We start from the raw sequence: 19,493 nt of genomic DNA, 5'->3' as shown, positions 1-19,493 counted from the left end.
GGCCTTTAGCAAGGAATATAGGCCTGGAGTATCTCATAAACACGGTGAAGAGACAGAGCACCAAATCCAGCATGAGATAAAAAATATTATTAGGCAGATGCATCGCTACAATGTCTCACTATTCAAAACGTTTATCCAAGAGCAAGTCTCCCAGTTAAGCTACTCAATGGGCTTCAATAGAAGAGAAGCAAACACGAGTTTGAGATGCCTTCACCATAGAACCTCAAAATCACAAGTAGAAGAGAAGGCAAGAGGAGAGGGATTGGCCTCCCACTGCCTCTTCCAACGCCACAACCAGAAGTGACTAACTGCATTTTGTAGTAAAACTCATTAAGAAGTGCTGAAAACCCTGACCCAAAGAGGCAGTGGTTGTAAAGAGTGAATGCAGCAGTTTGAGGGGATGCTGGACCTGTGCTTTGCAGAGAAATACATAGAAAATTACTAAATAGTGAAGCAGGTTCAGGAAGCCCGTGCCACCAACTGGTTTTGGGTGCAGGTCGATGTCTTCTACACGCACCCTGCTCTTAATCATCTCTGATTGCATCTCATCCCTGGGGTTTCTTAATCATTCATTAAGAAAGCAGAAAGGAACCATGTGCTCCACGCGGAAGGGAACTGGGCTGCTCAAGCTTTGCTTTGAATACACGCAGTTTTAAATAAATCAGTCTAACTCAACGAGTAGATGCGCAAACAAGCTGAACACCAATGGGTTCTGCCAGAAGGAAGTGACAAGCAGCAGCAGGCCCAGCTCTGCCATGAGTCACCTTTGTGAGGAGAGAAATCACTTGGAGCAGCAGGCATCGGACTGGAAGCACCAAAGAAGCAGTCCCAGCACTCATCACCCATCTGTGGCTTTAGAGCTGAGCAAGACCAAACCAGCTCACACACAGCTGCTGCAGGAAGCAGGCTAATAGATAAAGAGTTCAGCTGCAGGCACGTATCAGATGAACTGGGTATGTTGTTTCATCTGAAAGAAAAAGGCCATGAACCTGATTAGAGAAACACGCTCTTCAGAGGTTCATTGAGTATCAAAGCAGTAACGTCAGGTTGCTGCCACTAGTGCACCAAATCACAGCAGTACAACTGCCTCCCAAAGGAAGCCTAACAGCCATTACCAGCCTGGAGCCAGCTCTCCCATCTTGCCTCCTCTCTCCACTTATAAAACAGGGCTGGCTTTGAGATCAAGGAAGGACACTAGTTGTGTTCCAAGCAGGAGGCTGAACTACAGACCCTGCCGAGCGTAAGCAACATTTCCATGATGCTGCAGAACAGACATCTGCAGGAATGCAGTATTCTCCTGAGAGCTCTGCTCGTTCTGCTTCTAGTTATCACTGCCCTTAGTGTTTCACAAGACCCAAAATACCCTCCATGGGCTGATAGTTTAACTAGGATCCACTAGGTAGTCAAAACATGTCATACAACGTATACAACCTGAGCAACCAACCCCAGACAGGCTCACCCTCATAAACTGAGACAATAAATTAACACACACTATTTTCCAGCTCAGCATCTCCCACATTTCCAGCACATCCCTCTTGCAAGGAAGGGCCAGATACAGCTGTATCTTCTATATTCAGAATACATCAATAAAACACCCACACAGTGACAAGAATGAGACTTTAATCAGTTTTAAGTGGAGTTTTAACACTAAGAGATAAAGGGTTGTTAAACACAATAACAAACGGACATCCGATTTGTATGAGGCATTATCCTGTACATGTCATACTTTGTTTTGTGTATTCTCAGTGCATAGCATTACACACAGAGCCACTGTTGCACAGCACAATAGTATTTGAAGAGGCTGAATCAGAGTAAGGCTGCTTAACAGACTGATTTTTTTTTTCTTTTAGTATCTATGCTATATATGCTATGCTTTCATATATGCTATATGAAAACAGACTGAAAATTAGAACCGGCAGAGAAAGGCAGCTCTGCCAAACACTGCAGTCGGAGCCCCTTTTAGTGCACAGTTCCACCCCATCCATCTGCATGCATGACGCTTCTTAATGGTATCGAAAAGGTAAACGAGGCACTTCGTGGCAACCACAGGCATCGTTAGCATATTGCACACATTCGCTACGACTAAACATGGAACTTGCACGCTAGCATCCTGTTTTTTAGCTCTGCTTTCCATCTGATGCCGCATGTGAACTCCAGTTCCCAACGTGTGCCACAAATCCAGATGCTATTTGTACAGCTGCCCTTAAGAGCTGTGGCAAATATTTTGAGTGGGGCTACCAATGACCAGGGATGCTTAGGGCCTAACAGTAAGCTCTTACAGAAGTGATGCCTTCAAGTAGTTTCAGACATGTAAGCTGCTGCACATCCAGAAGTTGAAGCATACAGTCCAGAAACTCAAGGAGAGATTACCTACAGAATGCGTTTCAAGCTAATGATGAATACTGTCATAAATAAAGTTTTAATAAGGACTCAAAAACCTTTCAGTCGTAGTAATTCTTGTCAACTTCTATGGGGGTGGTAACTGAAATAAAGTATAGGAGAGTATGTATAATATATATTTATATATATAATATATATATAATGCCATTTTTTTTTTCCATTTCCAATGACTACACCATAAAATGTAAGCAAGGCTTCTCAGAAACATCGAAACATTCAAAATCAAAACCCTCATTCCAACCTTTCACATTCCAAAGGAAAAATAACAGTGCAAAAGCCCATCACGTCATTTCCAATCCAGCCCTGGTGGTGCTGGAAACACACCGACCCCATCTTGTTATCACAACCTCCATAGCGGGACACAGAACAGTGTCGGTATCTCAGTACTTTTAAAGCATGAACAGGTTTGTTTATTAGCCAACACAACCTTTCCTTTTTGTTTTTTTTCTCCAACTGATAAAATCAGACATGGTGAAACATGATTAAAAGGGTAAAGATTTAACATCATGTCCCCAGGTAACCACTTCCTGCTTGTCAACACCACCGGGAGCACTGAGCACTGGAACCAGCCTCCTGCTCTACTTGAGACACTACAGCTTGATCAGGTCTCTATGCCAGAAAACATTTATCAGCTCTGTTACAGGTTAGAATCGTGAATGTGATGAGCAAAGTTGACCCAATGGATCCCAAAAAAAGCACTTGATACCTTCCTTCGCCAAGAGTGAGTCTTGCCTCGTCTCCTTCCAATTCTTACCATTAATGCTGTCATACAGGGCCCTCAGGATTCCACACACTGCTGTCATCTAGGCGAGAACACAGCTAATGAACTTCAATGTCAGCCCTATGGAGTTAATTGAGTAAGCAGAAATTTTACATTGAACGAGTGTAAATTTGGGGATGGCAACCCTCGGTAAACATCAGAGTGAACCATTTTTGTCAGCTTCTTCACATGGCCATACAACAGTAGTTGTACCCTCAAGTCATCTGCAGTCTGGGCACAGCAATTATATGCTGAAAGCCAATCCCGAGCCCTACTGCTGGCTCTAGCCCTATGAACAAAGACAACACGGCTAGATGAGAAATCTCATTTGTTTTGATTTGTGGGTTTTGTTGGTTATTTTTTTTTCCTAATAGCAAGCAATTCATTTGGGACAAGTTCTGCTTTTGGAAAGTACACATCTTCATACAGAGACAGCGTTGGGAATTCAGCACCGTCTCCTCTGTAACGTCTCTATTTAAAACGTTGCAGGTACTGAGTATTCAAGTAAAACTCCCTAACAGTTAACGACATCTTTAGAAAAGTGTGCAAAACTGCAAAACTCATTGTAACACAACGTGTAAGGGCAAAGGGGTGGAATGGCTGACAGAGGTTTGATTGAATAAATGCATCATAAACCTTCAAAAATCAACACTAACCTGGAGAATCTCCAATTGAAATTTCCTGTGCACCACTACAAAATATTTTCATATTAATGAGGAAGAAAAAGAAGCTTGCAAGGCAGCACACATGAAGTATTCTTAGCAGGAATATGACTGAAGACCTTATAAGAAACGTTAAGATGTTGCCTGATGTACGCGCTAATAGCAACTGACTTTTAGCACTGGTCTTGATTACACAGGAGATGGAGCAGCCGTTACAATTCAGAAGAACAGTTAATGAATCACCGACAGTTTTTACAGCAATTTGTTTCAAGCCCATATTTTAAGACGATAGCCTCCACATTTGTATGGTTAAGTCATTGTTGCTGTGTTTCCTTTCTGTGACCCCAATAATTTTTACTCCCTTCATTTTGCAGGTCTTTAGGATGTTGCGAAGGTTCATTCCTGTACCCCTATACAGAATCACTCCCTCTAGCTGCCTTTTCTAGCACCATTACACTTAAAAAAATAAAATAAAATGCACAAACAACAAGCAGTGACAGCGGCGACTCTTCAATTGTCCAGGATGAATTACGGCAGCATGCTAAAGAAAGGTGCAAGTAAATAGCCGGATATGGTACACAGGCCAAGCTCCAGCAGACTATATTCCTTTCTGAGCATTACTTTCCATCCCCCATCCAAAATACATGCATTAGAATGTAATAAAACCTTCTAGAGACATCTCTTAGCCAACTGCAGACTTTTCTGTTGCCACATAAGTGCAAAAAAAAGGGGCAGGATGTGAACCTGTATATTTGCATTTTTCCAAAACTTGGTTTGGTGACAGAACACAAAAGGAAAAATTCCTACGTATACACATTAAGTCTGTCTCCACTTTTATAAAACTGGAATAAAATGGGAAAGTGCCATATTTATAGTTCCTAATTGAAGTTTTAATGTCCTTTTGACACAAAAAGGTATATACATATCAGAGCTACGTAACCATTTTTATTCAACCGGACAAGTGTCAAACCTGTAGATTTATAGGGCAAAACGAGATTGGTCAGGAAAGAATTGTTCCTATAATTGGTAATCTGACACTATGTCCTATTGCCATTTAAAAAGGTCCTTGTTTCAGTTTATTCAAGTTTGCCATTCTTCGCGGGTTTTTGTTGTTTTGCTTTTTCTTTTTTTATCTCCGATAAAAAAAATATTCAGACTTTTGTAATCTGCGTATGCTGATCTTCATCAAAAGGTTCATTCTCTGGATCAGAGTCAGTGGTGTCAGAGTATCTGTAATGATCAGGTTCATTGTCACTAACATCTGGCGTTACAGAAGTTGAACTGCTAGCCTCTGGATTCGATGGCTCTTCTACTGTTTTTGTGAAAAATAGCTTCACCTGGGGAAGGAAAAAACAACAGTTTAAAAAGGGAGCCTGAACTTCAGCACAGCACAGGTAACAACTGCTATCTGCACCAGCAGAGCTCCTTTCACTATCCTGGATGACACAATCGCTCTCATCCCTACTCTGGAAAGGAAAAGAGCTCTCTGAAGATTAGCCAAGCTCTCAGTACCGCTCCAAGAGAAGAGAGACCCACCAGCAAGCTCTACTGAAGTTCTGGGCAACTGCACCAGCCATCTGTGTTCTGGAGCTACAGCAACTGGATGCACCACTGCAGCCATGTCAGCTTCTCAACCATCCTACCTCTAAATCACAAGATTGTAACAACACTGCAGGGATGAACAAAGTACTTTTTCAGTACCATAACCAGCGACTCGTATTTGTGCATTAAGGTCTGATCCGTGCAACATTCAGGTAATTATAACTGTTGCATTCAAATATGTACAGTTGTGGACTACTGTCATTTTATCAGCGTGCCCAAAAACATCCTTTCCATTTTGAGAACAGTGCTGGCAATGCCTCGCTCCCCTCAAAGCTAAAACTCAGGTAATAAACTGTTCCCATCAAATATATACCTCCACAAATCAACTCAAACTATGCATAAAGCTCAGCACTAACAGCAATGCAGCAGATACTGGAAAAACTGCTGTTAGAGCCTCTGGAAATCCTACTAATCATCTCTAATGGCTTTGATAAATGCCTAAAAAAAAGAGAAAAAAAAAGAAAAACAAAGCTTTTGTCCCCCAGTCTCTCATCAGTTTTACGCAGAAAAACTCTCACACCATTTACTGGCTTCCTGGGAAAGTCAATACACTTAGGAAGTCAGAACTTGTGCTAAATGGTAGGAAACACAGACATGAATTAGATTTCTACACAGTCTCAAACAGCTCCCCTGTAAAGCAAGACAAACAAATCAGGTAACTTCATGCAGCTTTTCAGCTTTGTTTACATGGAACTTATACTGACCTTGAAGTTTGGAGAAAAATATCTGTTGGCTTTGTCTTTATTTGCTTTGTCTAGATCGTTTTTTGTTAATGTAAGGATTAAATATTCCTTGTCATTATCTGAGCGCTCTGTACTGAAAATACCATCAAGTTCCTGATCTGCAACTAGACTTCCATTTTCTACTTTGTCTGAATTTTCATCCAGTCCTATGAAGAATGTATTTACCCAAAAGTGAAACATTTTGTCCTGGGGGAGAAAAAACACAAAGAACAAGCTTGCTTTAGTATTCTCTAGCAGCAGATTCAACTGACAAATATCAACTGGTCAACAACAAATCAATAATATCAAATGAAACTTGTTTGGACAACAGGACATCACTGAATATGTTGCACTCAAAGACATTTTCAATTTGCCTAGAGAATATACAAAACCCTGCATCAATCAGAGTAAATTTTAACCAATTAAGCTTTCAGAAGATGCTTCTTATTAAAAAGTAGGTATAAAATCAGTTATCTATGAAGAAAGTAGGTGATAAATTAGACAAGTGGTAAACCTGCAACCACAAGGTATAAAGACATTTTCCTGCTGAGGGTTAATCAGACAAACAGCCTGTGCAAAGCATTATATGTGTCTAACATTATCAACACAAAAAATCATCCTCTACAGCTTTCTGTGCAACAGAACATTTCGATTTTTATACAGAAATAGCTGTGACTGAGCAAACACACACAACAGTAGAGGACCCATCACAGTGAATTACTACTGCTTCATGGAGATAGCTCCAGTTGTAAGAGCTTGCTCACCATGACTAAGAAAAGTCTGATTCTGAAAGTGATTGCTGTCCTACCCAAAAGGGCAGCTTAGAACTAGAAGACTGACCATTTATGTAGATCATTCTTAAGCAGAACTTGACAGATGACCATCACCAGTTATCTGGAAAGGTACAAGTTAGCATCTCCACTGTAACACCACAACAGGTATCCAGATACAAAGAGGCAAAATAAAAATGTACTGGTAATTCTGAAAGAACCAGGTGATACCAGCCAGTACATTATGTCAATCACTAGGATCAACAAGGGTGATGCAAGTGTCCATCTCCACATGTGCTATGGGACATACATGCTTTAACATCTTCATCAATGACATTGCGGGCCCAGGAGAGCCTCATGAAATTCAACAAATCCAAATCACAGAATCATCACAGAATCACAGAATGGCCTGTGTTGAAAAGGACTTCAAAGATCATCTGGTTTCAACCCCCTTGCTACATGCAGGGTCATCAGCCACCATTAATAAGCTGCTCTTGACTAGCACATTAACCACTTATTTACAGGAACCTCTGAACTACGTTTACTTCCTTCATAAAAATGGAACTCTTATTTCACACTGCTTTCAGCTTTAAGGCAAAGATCCAAAATGCGAATGACCAGTCTTCCCACAGGAGCCAAAGGTTTTGCATTTCTGTTAAGAGTGGGTGGTTCTACTGCACATCACTTGAACATGCCTCCCTATGCATGGCAACTTAGCACCTGCAAGTCATCATTATTATCTGGGCATTGGTACTGGGGCAGAGAAGATTCTGACCGCTGCTTGAGGGCAATTCTGTAAGCAAGTGGAAATATCACCTGCAATCCCACTGCTGGTGTAAAGGTCAAGTGAAGGGAGATCCCACTTCTTGCAGGCACATGACAGAACCACTGACACCAACCTTCAGAATCACACTGTAAAAGCAGTCACATACTTTGGTGCTGGTCCTCAGCGCCACACCATGTGAGGTCAAAAGAGGAAAGGACTAAGCCAACAAACACAAATTGCAGCAACTGAATGGAAAGAACTGGAAAATGGCTTATATCAATAGTGCTGAAGCAGCTTTGGAGGAAAACTGTGCCAAAGCAAACAAGGTCACTGAATGCAAACAAACACTGGCAGAGGCAGAAGGCATGGACTCGTGAAGTTTAAAGCTTGATCAGGTGGAGCAGAACCAGGAAGGATTTGGCACATCAGAGCCAGCCTGAACAAGCAATCATGAGATCCAGACAAGACTAATGGCAAAATTCTCAGCAGACATCTCTTCATTTACCTCCTTGGGATAAATCTGAAGAGGTCTTCAGAGGCTTAAACGTAACATTACTGCCTGGCTCAGGTCATTTATCTCATCTCTCTGCAGTTTCTTTAAAGCATCAAGTTATTTCCTTTCCTTTCCTGCTACATTAATTAAATTAGTTTAATAAACTATGTTGATGGGTACTGAAACACGGCACAAACACTCAAACTAAGGGAAGACTCGGTCATGTTTCCGAGAATCACATTTGAAGCTGGTAAGTTTGTCACTGCTCTCAATGGGAAACAAAACCCATTACTCCAAGAAAGGATTGAGCTTCAAGTAGCAGACTCAAATATATTCCCACAGGAGGCAATGAAGAAAAGTGAACTTTTCATCTCTACAAACTCAAAGAAACACAATGGCACAGCTCAAAACAATGCTGTCAGCACCACTTACACTAGATTCTGAATATCAGCCAGCAATGACTTCCACAATGACCATTGCTTCATCAACATGAGGAGTGCTCCTAAAAGGTCTCTTTTACCTCCAGGCTCTTCAGGCAGGAAGACAACCAGATCCCTTCAGTTAGTTTTAAACAGGCTCCGGTTTAATCAAGTGATATAAGGATACTTTGAAACCCTTTAGTATCATCATGTCAACATCAATAAGTGAAGAAAACTGTTTCAAATAGGAACACGAGCAAACTTAGACTACCGACTACAACTGGAGATGGAAGAAAAGAAAGCTATAGGTCAGAAGAGGGAAACAAAACAAACGTGCTCAAAGAACTCCAAAATGTTGGCTTCCGCTGGTCAAAAATTCTTATATATATAAATTGTACTAAAATATCGCGCCCTTTTGTTCTTATATGAGCAAGCATACAGAAGGAAAGGAAGTAACTACACAATACTGAAAAAATGGCTAAGAATACAGAAAACACCTTAATTAGATGAGAAAGAATCAAAAGTTTTGGAATCCCGAGCTGGTGCCAGGTGGCACACACTGCAAAAGAAAACCAACAACTAAAACATGGCATCTCTTCCAAAGCAGTTTTATCAGCACCTTCTCAGAAGCTCTGAATAATCCTTTGGCAGATGTTAGTTGAATTTGCCTCAATTAAGTTTTGCCATTAAAATAAAAGGGCACAACTGATGTAAATCTTTCACTCAAAATCACTTGGTCACTAAAGCTTGTTTCGCATCATACTGAATAGTTTTATCCAAGAGCTTTATCAAACCGGAGGACTCTCCACACTATAGCAACCTGCAGGTAATACCACTGTAAAGAGGACTACGAAGTCTGAAAGCAAGTGCACATAGGCTTATCCACAATGCTCTACCTGAGACCAATGGTATTGTACACAAAGACAAACTATATCTCTGAAAATGAAAGAATACTTTCTCCAACCAGAGAAAGAATGGACCAATAACTACAGTTCAAATGATGTCATTAGTTTGTTGGTTAGGATTCTTAAGGAAAGTTAAAACGCTGAGAAGTGATGTGATGCCTTCAAATATGCACAGAAAACTTGTTTGGCAGCTATGTATATATCTGCCAAACTCACAATTCTCTTGGAAGAAGAAGAATCAGTGCTGGGCTGGGCAGCAGACCTATCATTCCAGCTTCAAGAAACACACCTAAGCAAGCTAGAATCTCTGAAGGATGATACTGTCACTCCTATTAAGCCACAACTCATAGCTCAGGTGATCAATCCAATTGCAATTGGCAAAGTTCCTTAACTGGAAGGCTCACTTTTGGAATTTTGAGTAAAAACAGAGTCAAATTGCCTGGAAAAAAAACAGGCTCCACTAAGCACAAAACAAAGGGGACTTCATGGATGTGAAACACTTGTACACAGAAATGTGTTCAAAGTTCTTCCAGGACAGGTTTTCTGGCACTAATATTCATTCACCTCTGGCCTACTCTCATCTCAGACGCTTTATGTAACTTTACAGAGACCACGTGGCAGGACTATCCTTGGTGCCAAGGCAAACACCAGAGATAGAATATTTCACTAATTCTCAAGAAGAATTGTTCAGCAGAGGTTTCACAAATCAGACCAGGATGCTCACACCTTACACATGCCTTCAATTTGTGTTCGCATTTAAGTTAGAACTAACAGGGGTGGTATTATCAGAGCTATGTAACAGCATACAGTTTTACTTTGGCCTTGATTTTTATGTTGAGGGTATTTAAGCATTAGATTCAACAGATTTTTGAAGCAGATGATCAAGGTCATTTCTTTACAAAAGACTTCTGTCTGGAAAAGAGGGTTTCATCCTCTCAGGGAAGTCTGCAGATGTAGAAAGAACAGCTTTCACCAACACCTCACTTCTCAGCCCTAGATGTCCAAAGAAATAAAAAGCAGCATGGAGTTGCTCTTCTCTATCTTGATTTTGTTATCCACAAAACTAGAATAGTTAGGGGATTTGATGGAAAAAAAACTAAAGAACTAGTTACTCATACTGCAAGACTCCTAGGAACTGAACTACAGCTGATATGAGACTGAAATGAAACTACAGCACAGCAACACACTTGCTACACTTCTGCAGATGATCTGAAACAAACATTTCTAGCCTCAATTTACACTAGAGAAATCATATGGGACGACAAACACATCTAGTTCATGCTACCACTGGATCTCAGTGCTCTCTCTTGAGGTAAAACTAATAGGAAAGCTCAGTCTGGGTGCTAGAAACCCAAGATCCAGCATCAGAGCTACATACAGATGTTATGAGACCTTACTTGGCAAGAAGCAGCACAATGCTTCCTAGGAAGCATGTTCACAATCCGTTACCCAAAACAGTAAAGTAACCATAATTCCCAGGCTGGACAGGACAAAGTCTGGTTAAAGCAGGAGCTTGTCTCAGATATTTGGGTTTTGTTTCATCTCCTCCCTGCATTCCTCATGTCTAGAACACAGAACTTACCTGGCTGCCCTTAAAATTGGCTCTTGTGTACTGAAGTTTTTAAAAACTGATAATTAGAATGCCTAGAAACCAGTCATTTCTGTTTGCCAAATGATTTACAGTTCTCAATCAGGGCAACTAGGCAATACAAACTACATTTGATTCAGCAAGCAGAAGAAAGATGTTCTTAAGTTCAATTCCATAAAACAGTAAACAATCATTCATTAAGATTAGAATTTTAAACAGTAAATACAAAGGTAACCTTTAAAGCAACAAGGTTTTCAGCCTCATGCTTCACTTTAGTAGATGCAAACTATCTCTATAAGCACAAACACAAATTAGACGTTCATCTTTAAGACTGGTGTCAAATTAAGTCCCAGATTAATTTTTTCCCCCTACAAGTAAAATTCTCAGTTTAGAATGAATTCTCTATATGCCTGGAGTCAAGGTAAGGCAGATGACACTACAATACGAAGTGAAGCAATAGCCAAATAGATTGCAGAGACACAGTGCTTAGGAACTAAATTACCTTGGAATTTCAACCAGATTTGACAGATGGATAGAAATCAGCCAACAACACACATACAAGATTATCCCTGCCTGCTAAAACCTCAAGAAAATTTAGTGAAGAAAACAGCTCAGTATGCAGCTCTACTTTTAAACTGCAAACGTTTCTTCCTCAATTAAATTCTTCACTACTACCTAAACTACTCCAGCATAATTCTTATCCAACCTTTGTACTTAAACTCACTGATTCAAAACATCCAGCTTTCATTTTGTGGAAGATTCTCTAGCTAGGAAAACTAGACAATAGTGATGGCACATCACTGAAAAATAACCAGTGTCCCAGACCTGCATCAGGCTTGAGTTGATAACCAGAAAAGCAAGAAAACTAACCTTCTTCAACATCTTGTTCTGTTTGTGGAAGAACTCCACTTTGATATCACCGCATACCGGCAAAGGTTGAGGGAATTCAAAGTACATATACTTGTCTTCACGTCTTGAGGGTCCTGAAGGGGAGGTGAATATCTTTACCTTTAGCTGGTATACCACAAACTGAGGATCTGCATGGCAAAAACAGAGTGTCACTTTGCAAGAAATGCGCTTTAAGTGTCAAAAAATGCAATCAGAATCACAACCATAACCTACAGCATTTTGAAAGTTCAGTGTGTATTATAAGTCAAGCACTGCAAGGTAAAGAAAAAAGCTTTCACAGGGCATCACTTGAAATAACCTCACAGATTTCTGTGTTTTGTAGCAATTTGTTCACACAACTAAAGGATTCCTAGAAAGCTGCAGGTTCTTTATAGTGGAGTACAAAACAACTATATGTATGTATATATATATATATATATATATAGGAAATTCTTGATTTTTCTTGATTTTTCCTCACACATTTCCTCTCATTGCTGTGTTAGATGGAAATTCTTTTGTCTCTTCCCCATGCTGCAAAGCAGGTAGTAATGTCAGAACAAACTGATTTATAGTCTCACACAATCAGAGCGGTTAGACAAGAATGAGGACAATATTTAACAGTAATACATCAATCAATCTGCACTGACAGTAGGCTACACAAAGCCCATAAGTCTGTCTTGTAAACCACCAGCACCAGAGCGCCAGCCACAGTATAGTGTTCTAAATTAAAGTAACAGCAGAAGTTATGAGGGTTTTGCTGCAGCCTGAGCAGATGTAACTTCAAAACTGCCAAGGGAAGCAAGCATGAAAGCCATAAATATTAAATGAAATTTATTCCAAGAAATCTTCCTGCATTTACTCTTTTAGAATTTTCTTCATTTAATTGTTTCTCCTGGTTTCTCTGTTAGTATCAGATGTAGACTGCTCTCTAGACAACACATGGTGAACCATATCTGCCACACAGAAACCGCCAGTGAGGAGCTGTGGGAATCTCAACTGAGATTACTCACACTATCTTGCTGAGCAGCCTGTCTTTAACACTGTACTTATCTCTCTCAAATCCTAAGCAATGTGAAACCTCGCATCCTTTCTTTTCTGCCTGACAGACACAACTCTGCTCTGTGACTTTAAAACAGAAGGAAGATGACAAAGATAAAGATCAAAAAATATACCATTTGCCGCTAAGATTAATACTATCGGAGTTGCAAGAATAAAGATCATCACATTGCTTTCACTTTTTTATCCACATTGCAAGAACACACAACCTCCACACCTCTAACCCAGAGTAAGGTATTCTGGCAGGCTTCCCCCTCTTCATCCCCCTCTGTAAATACAGCCAGCCTGACAAGCTGCTGCGCCGTTTCTTTTGTGCATTATGTTCAGGAACAATCTTACAACACCAACACTGCAGTTTTAATCAAAACCACAGGAGGCACTGGAATTAATTACACATTGCAGTAATCATCATAGCAAAACCATTAGAAAAAAATTTTCCACTGCAACAAAAAGAAAGAACGCGCAACACCAGGCAGTTCCTGCTCTGTAACACAGCCCACAGAAGGGCATAAAAGAATATGCAGCCACACTAGGAATTCCCAAGGAATCTGCTGTTCCTTATTTACACACTGCACACCAGCAAAACAGACCACTTGGTCATTGGGACACATAATACTTTATAAGCCTTTGTCTGAAGAAAAAATCATTCCATAGATTAAAACAAAACTCACTGGGTACATACTTTCTTAAGCCAACATGCGAAAAAAGACCTTGTCACATTTGAAACCAACATGCAAGCAAATGTTATTCAGCAATTCCCATTTCCCAAAATTACTTTTTAAGAAGGTGAAGAGCAAGTATCCAAATATGTTTATGCTTTGTACAATTTAAGATTGTGGAGAAACAACAATACAAGTCAGTCACATCACCAGCTCCAAGTGAGAGCTAATGAAGAATGAGGGAGTGCTGAGTACTTACTGCAAGTTCCGCCACTGAACATGGGAATTGTTTCAAACATCATCTTGTGAAACAGCAGTGCCACTGGTCTGTAATCAAGGTGATTCTTTAACAGGTAGCTATAGTAGTACACGTAGCGTCTCTGACTGGGAATTGTTACTCCCTAAACAGAAGGAAACAAACATCAGAAACCATCCAGAGCATTTCCTGGCAGTCACTAACAGGACTCCTGCCCAGTATCTGAGAATGCAACTAAAGGTGAATAAACCAAGAATGAAAAGGCATCTAAAGTACCCCGGTGGGTATCAGAATTAAGCAAAAGACTTTTCCCAGTATCACTTGTACGACGGTAATTCTTAGGTAGGCTTATATGTGGCCAGTATTTGTGGTTCAGATGTCATCTTGGTAGTAGTTAAGAGATTCATGTCTTAAGGGAGCTTTAAAGTTTGCTTTATTGGAATCTGAGCTGCACACCAAAGTCTCAAAGGGAAAGGAAGCAGTTTAAGTACTTTCTCTTGAGAAGCTTATATTTCACACCTACCCTCACTGACATTTTCTGAATGGGTATCCAATGAGTTCCTCTAATTCCTGTGCCAGAGTTTCACAATACACTGCTGTGTGGACATCACAAAATTCACCAGCTGCTGCTTCTAGCACTCCTCTTATCATACCAAGGGCAGTAGTATGAAGAACAAGCACTTCTGGAAGTAGTTCTCCCTGCTAAATCTGGAGCTTCATACTGAGTAACTGGCACTGGGTTTAGCAGAGGATGTCACCTGGGTCTGCTGAACAAAGTCACTGTAACGGACCATCTCTGACACATCTGACACTGGCTATCTACCCCGCTGAAAGAGTCATTCTTAGACTTCCTTGCAGACAATAGTTGGTTTCTGTTTCCTGATCAGTTACATGTAACTGCTGCTACAGTCACTATTGGGAGCCATTCCTAAAATGCAACAACATGGAGGTCAGAACACTCCAGAATGGGTCATCTCCAGTTTCAGGACTTGGATAAGTTCTTCCTACTTGATAACTACTCATGGAGTAGCCAGTCCTTACTTCTGGGACTACTCCTCACCACAGAGCCCTCCAAATAAGTGGGAAGAAATAAAAACCTCATCCAGCTGTAGGAAGGCAAACTGCCAGCCTACATCATCACAGCAGGATCTTGGTGTCCGACTTAGGGAATAAGCTAACTAGTTCAAAATGTGGATGCAGTAGCAGCTGTTTTAGGAGACTTATTTGGGGGCTTACTTCTTCCCCAGTTCTGGAAACAGTTGTAAGAGGCAGCTTTTCGGTTGGAGACAGCCTTTTAGCCTCAGTTCTTCAATATCCACTACCCTTCCCAGGATGACATTGCATTAGTAGACTATCTAGGAATCATCCATTTGCTCTACATCTTCTGTTGGATGTCACAAAGGCCTCTGGTGGAGCTGTTTCTCCCACCAGACACCAAAGAAAAACCAACGAAAGATAAAGCTCCCAGAATCTACACTGGAATACCTGTTTATAAGCACATCTTTTACAACCATGTGAATCACATTCTGCCCACTTGCCAAATGAAGTTAACCAGGGTCAAGAACTGGGGGGGAAAAAAAAAACAACAAAACGAAACAGCTCTTCCAGAAAAGATTAAAACCAAAACAAAGTAGCTTGTTACAGATAATGTTTACAGCAAAGCTAAACAAGGCTCTCACAATTCCTGTTTAATAAATCCTCTGCTACCTCAAACATGCTGGAGGTAACTAATGAACAACTAACCCTCCTTGTCCTCAAGGCACCAATATCACACTCTATAGAAAGGTAAGCTGAGGTACAGCATGCTTCACCATGTATTTGTTGCATTTTGAGACGAGTGATTTCAATGTCATTGTATCTTCAGGTAACCTTTAAGAGCAACCTGCACTGTTTATTCATCACACAGCTCACTTCTGTTCACTATCACTCACTCCTATCTAAACCCACAAATTTTGATGGGAAATCAACACTGTCTCCTTTCAAGAATGACATCACAGCCATCTTCTAAGCTGGAATACCAGCTCCATCTCATAAAAACAGCAAACTAACAATTCACTTGCTCCTTTTAATGAATCAATGAATCCTGAAATTCCTCATACAATACTTCCACCCTCAAGTGTCTTCAAACACGAAACTCAACTTGTTAGAGGCCTACATGCTGTGAAATGAATACCTAACGCAAATATTACAGGAACACAGTGAGCTCTGTACTTGAATAGGCTCAAACTGGCTCACAGAGATGATTCCCCAGGGCTGCTCTTACCAACATGTACAAGGAAACAAGGAAGGTGAGCAGAGGCTTGCTGCAAAGTACATCTTATTATATTTGGGGAAATTGCATTAAAAAAAGTTTAAGTTTCTATTAATGATACATAATCATTCCAAAAAGGTCCAATCTGTCCAATCTACAGTTACAAGTTCTTGCAGCCACAAGCATCATTTATCTGAGATTCTTCCACACTCCACAAATACAAGAAATTAAACATCGTGAAGGAGTCTGAGGTGGCCAGTGCCACCCTTGACTCTCTAATTAAAAGGAGTATTCAGCCACAGATACTCTTCCAGTAAGGATGCTGAGCTGTAAAAAGCACTTTAACAACTATGCATCTCAAAACATCACAGAAGTTGAGAGAACCTGAGGAGCTGAATAGCTCATCTATTCAGACAAAACAAGCTAGAATAATCCTCTTATTTGGGCTGAAAATGCTGAATGAAAAAGTTCACTCACCAACCACCCATTTGATGCAACACAGAGCAGAATGCTATTTAAAAGGGTATTTAAAATAAACTGTCCAGATCATCTTGAACAGGAGATGGAAAAAACAGTCCATTTTAGTGTTGTGATTAATTGCTTCTGCTACTTAAGAATGGTTTTCCATTGAGAAGGACTGCACTGATCCAGTAATATTAAACCAAACCAGATATCACAATTGACAGAGAACATTTCTCAAAGGATTTAACTATTCAGAGAGGTGAGGAAAAGCCTAAAGATGCATGCTACAAAAGAGAAGAACAAACTAACTCACCTTCTTGTCTCTGGTCCTTACTTCCCCATAGAAATCTAGAGCTTCTTGAGCCTTTAAAAACTTGCCTCGATGCAACAAATATGCACATATCATTACACCAGTTCGTCCCTTTCCAGCTTTACAATGGATTGCTGCAACATGATTGTCATCTTCACTTAGCCATTGGTCAAGATCTTCACAAAAAGGTTTGATAAGCTCTAGCTGTGGTGGGTTATGGTCTTCAAAAGGGTACTGTGCAACTGCAATGAGAAGGAATAACGTTCTAAATAAAACACAGTCTTGCATACAGATTTGCATCCACACAGCTTTGATTCTGTTGTTATTCAGCAGCATATTACACACTATAAATGCATCACATGTTTCTATAGTAATGCATAAGCATCTTGCTGCGTGAAGAGACCTCAGAAGCATTGTGGAATAGTTAGTGCTACCAACTGCACCTTACACCATGATTTTACTCAAATTAAGAGTGTACTGGCACAAAAAATAACGTGTTTTAAGGTCAACCCATCAAATGCAGTTGTCTTTTTTTTTTTTTTTTGGATGTCCAGAGACACTCAAGCAGAGTTTTTCCATCTAGAGATGGAAAGAATTTCAAGTAAGCACTTGGGGAAAAAAAATTAAAACAAAAATCTCAGAAGAGAACAAAAATAAGCAACTGGCAGAAGGACCCAAAACCAAACCTCTGCATGACCTGCCAAATCAGATGACAGACAATGCCAGGCTGGCTGGCAGAATTACATGGAATTGTACTAGTTCGGCCAGGAGAATTACATTTCACAAAGCACACTTCAATTCTTATTCAACAGAATTTGGATCTTAAAAATACAAGCCTGGTTCATTTTAAAATTCTCAGCTAGAAATACCATTTCCTTTTCTGGTGTATAAAAAAAATAAAAGAATACATTTCAATTTTTGGCACGTGTCTGTAATTGTTTTGTAAAGGCTACTCCTTTGTCATAGACGTAAGGCTCCTCTGATGAGTCCACAAGGACTTCAAGTGCAGAAGTACAGGATAAAGTTATAGAACTGCTAAATCACCACGGCATAAGTTTAAAGCCTTTCAGAGGGATCTACAAGGACAGTTTATTCTTCCCCAGTATAGACTGTCCACGTAACCTCTCCTAGGAGAACAAAAGGGAAGCCTTTTAAAGTGAATAATCTGTTAAAAAAGCTTAACGAACATGAGCATCTACTAACAAATTCTTGTACAGTGAAGATCTAAATACTCGGCAAATGATCACCACATGCAAAGTTACTTAGATGTTACTTTCTGCTGCAGGTATAAGTGAATGGAGGGATTTATTAAGAAATCCCTAGGAGGAAATCACTCAGGAGATACTGCCGATCTCTGACTCTATTTTAACTACATCCCAAAAGGTTCCTCTGAAGAAGGGAGACAACATGACGCTAAAAAAGCTGCGTGAAAAATCAAAAGTAGCAACAGCTTGTTGAGAGACCTGAAATAACAGAGAAACCTTGCAGGATTTTCTGCAAAGGCTGAATGAGGAATGACTGAAATGGGCGTGCTAGAAAGCAACCTTAGAAAACACCAAATCTGGTCAGAATTGACTGCAAAGGGATCTGAGCACCTCCGTAGTTGAATGCATAAATTAATGCAATCACATGTATCAGACATGATACAAGAAGCATGTCCTTTCCATCTACACCTTTTCTCCTCTTACCCAAAGAAGTGCTCAAACATAAGATGCCTTTCTTCTCCCTTGAATTTATTTAGCAAAGTTTCAGAATGTTGCTGTTCAACATAATCAGAGCAAAGCAAGAGTGATGATTACTTCAAAAATGAATGTTTCAGTCCTTCTGTATCCAGACATTAAAGCCGCCAACCAGTCATCTCCTAAACAACCTGTTCACAACTAGAAGGATGTATAAATTCAATAATAAGAAAGTCAAGTCCTTGCTAAGGACCTAGTATCAGCCAGCTAGGATAAAACTCATTCATCCTCAGTTTCATATGCACAGATACCCTTCTCTCTACCCGGCCATTCTGATACACAACATGAAGAGGAATTACAAGTCTCACCACAGCGCACAGAGATGTTTCTCCACAGAAAGAACAAAGGTCAATCTGTATTTATTTATTACCCAGGGCGTTAATACCGACAAGACAAGAACATCGGTTTCCACTTATTACAAAGGGCCTGATCAAAAAGAGTCCCTGAAAGCTTCCCCACAGTTTCTGCAAAGTGTCCAAGAAACATCTTATCTCGAACTGGCATCACATGGAAATTTAATTTTGTTTTTCCTAAAGCAACAGAAGGTATGTTTGAGATCCTCAGAAAGCTCTTCCATGTGAACGCTGACAATAGCTTAGTGATGTTCTCCGTGTAGAATTCTATATTCCTATACAGTACTAGGAGCTCTACTTTACACCATCATCCAGAAAAAGTGAAATATAAAGAGAAGAACACATACTAGTCTGTGAATACATACCTCTGCAGTTAAATTTGGCGGTGTCATAATGTCTTTCAGCACATCTAAAAAGAAAAATAAGACAGAG

The 19,493-nt window shown here is 40.2% G+C and overlaps 1 protein-coding gene across 2 annotated transcripts in view; it reads right to left on the bottom strand.

Moving 5' to 3' along the window:
- Positions 1-1,603: 1,603 nt before the first annotated feature.
- The window catches only part of PTEN (phosphatase and tensin homolog), a 33,282-nt gene continuing 15,392 nt past the window's right edge, over positions 1,604-19,493 (bottom strand). The window contains exons 4-9 of one of the 2 annotated variants that reach the window (XM_015866165.2): positions 19,427-19,470; positions 16,973-17,211; positions 13,950-14,091; positions 11,958-12,124; positions 6,129-6,353; positions 1,604-5,159 (exon numbers count right to left, since the gene is read on the bottom strand). In XM_015866165.2, coding sequence (XP_015721651.2) covers positions 4,974-5,159; positions 6,129-6,353; positions 11,958-12,124; positions 13,950-14,091; positions 16,973-17,211; positions 19,427-19,470 — 1,003 coding nt within the window. In that variant the 3' untranslated portion in view covers positions 1,604-4,973. The remainder of the gene's footprint in view (positions 5,160-6,128; positions 6,354-11,957; positions 12,125-13,949; positions 14,092-16,972; positions 17,212-19,426; positions 19,471-19,493) is intronic. The other variant, XM_085553848.1, reaches the window with a different exon arrangement.

Source organism: Coturnix japonica, chromosome 8 (genome assembly GCF_054131305.1).
Source record: "Coturnix japonica strain WE chromosome 8, WE-NBRP24, whole genome shotgun sequence".
NCBI classification, from domain to species: Eukaryota; Metazoa; Chordata; class Aves; order Galliformes; family Phasianidae; genus Coturnix; species Coturnix japonica.
The sequence above is the reverse complement of the archived record's forward strand: the minus strand, read 5'-3'. Positions and strand labels throughout refer to the sequence as shown.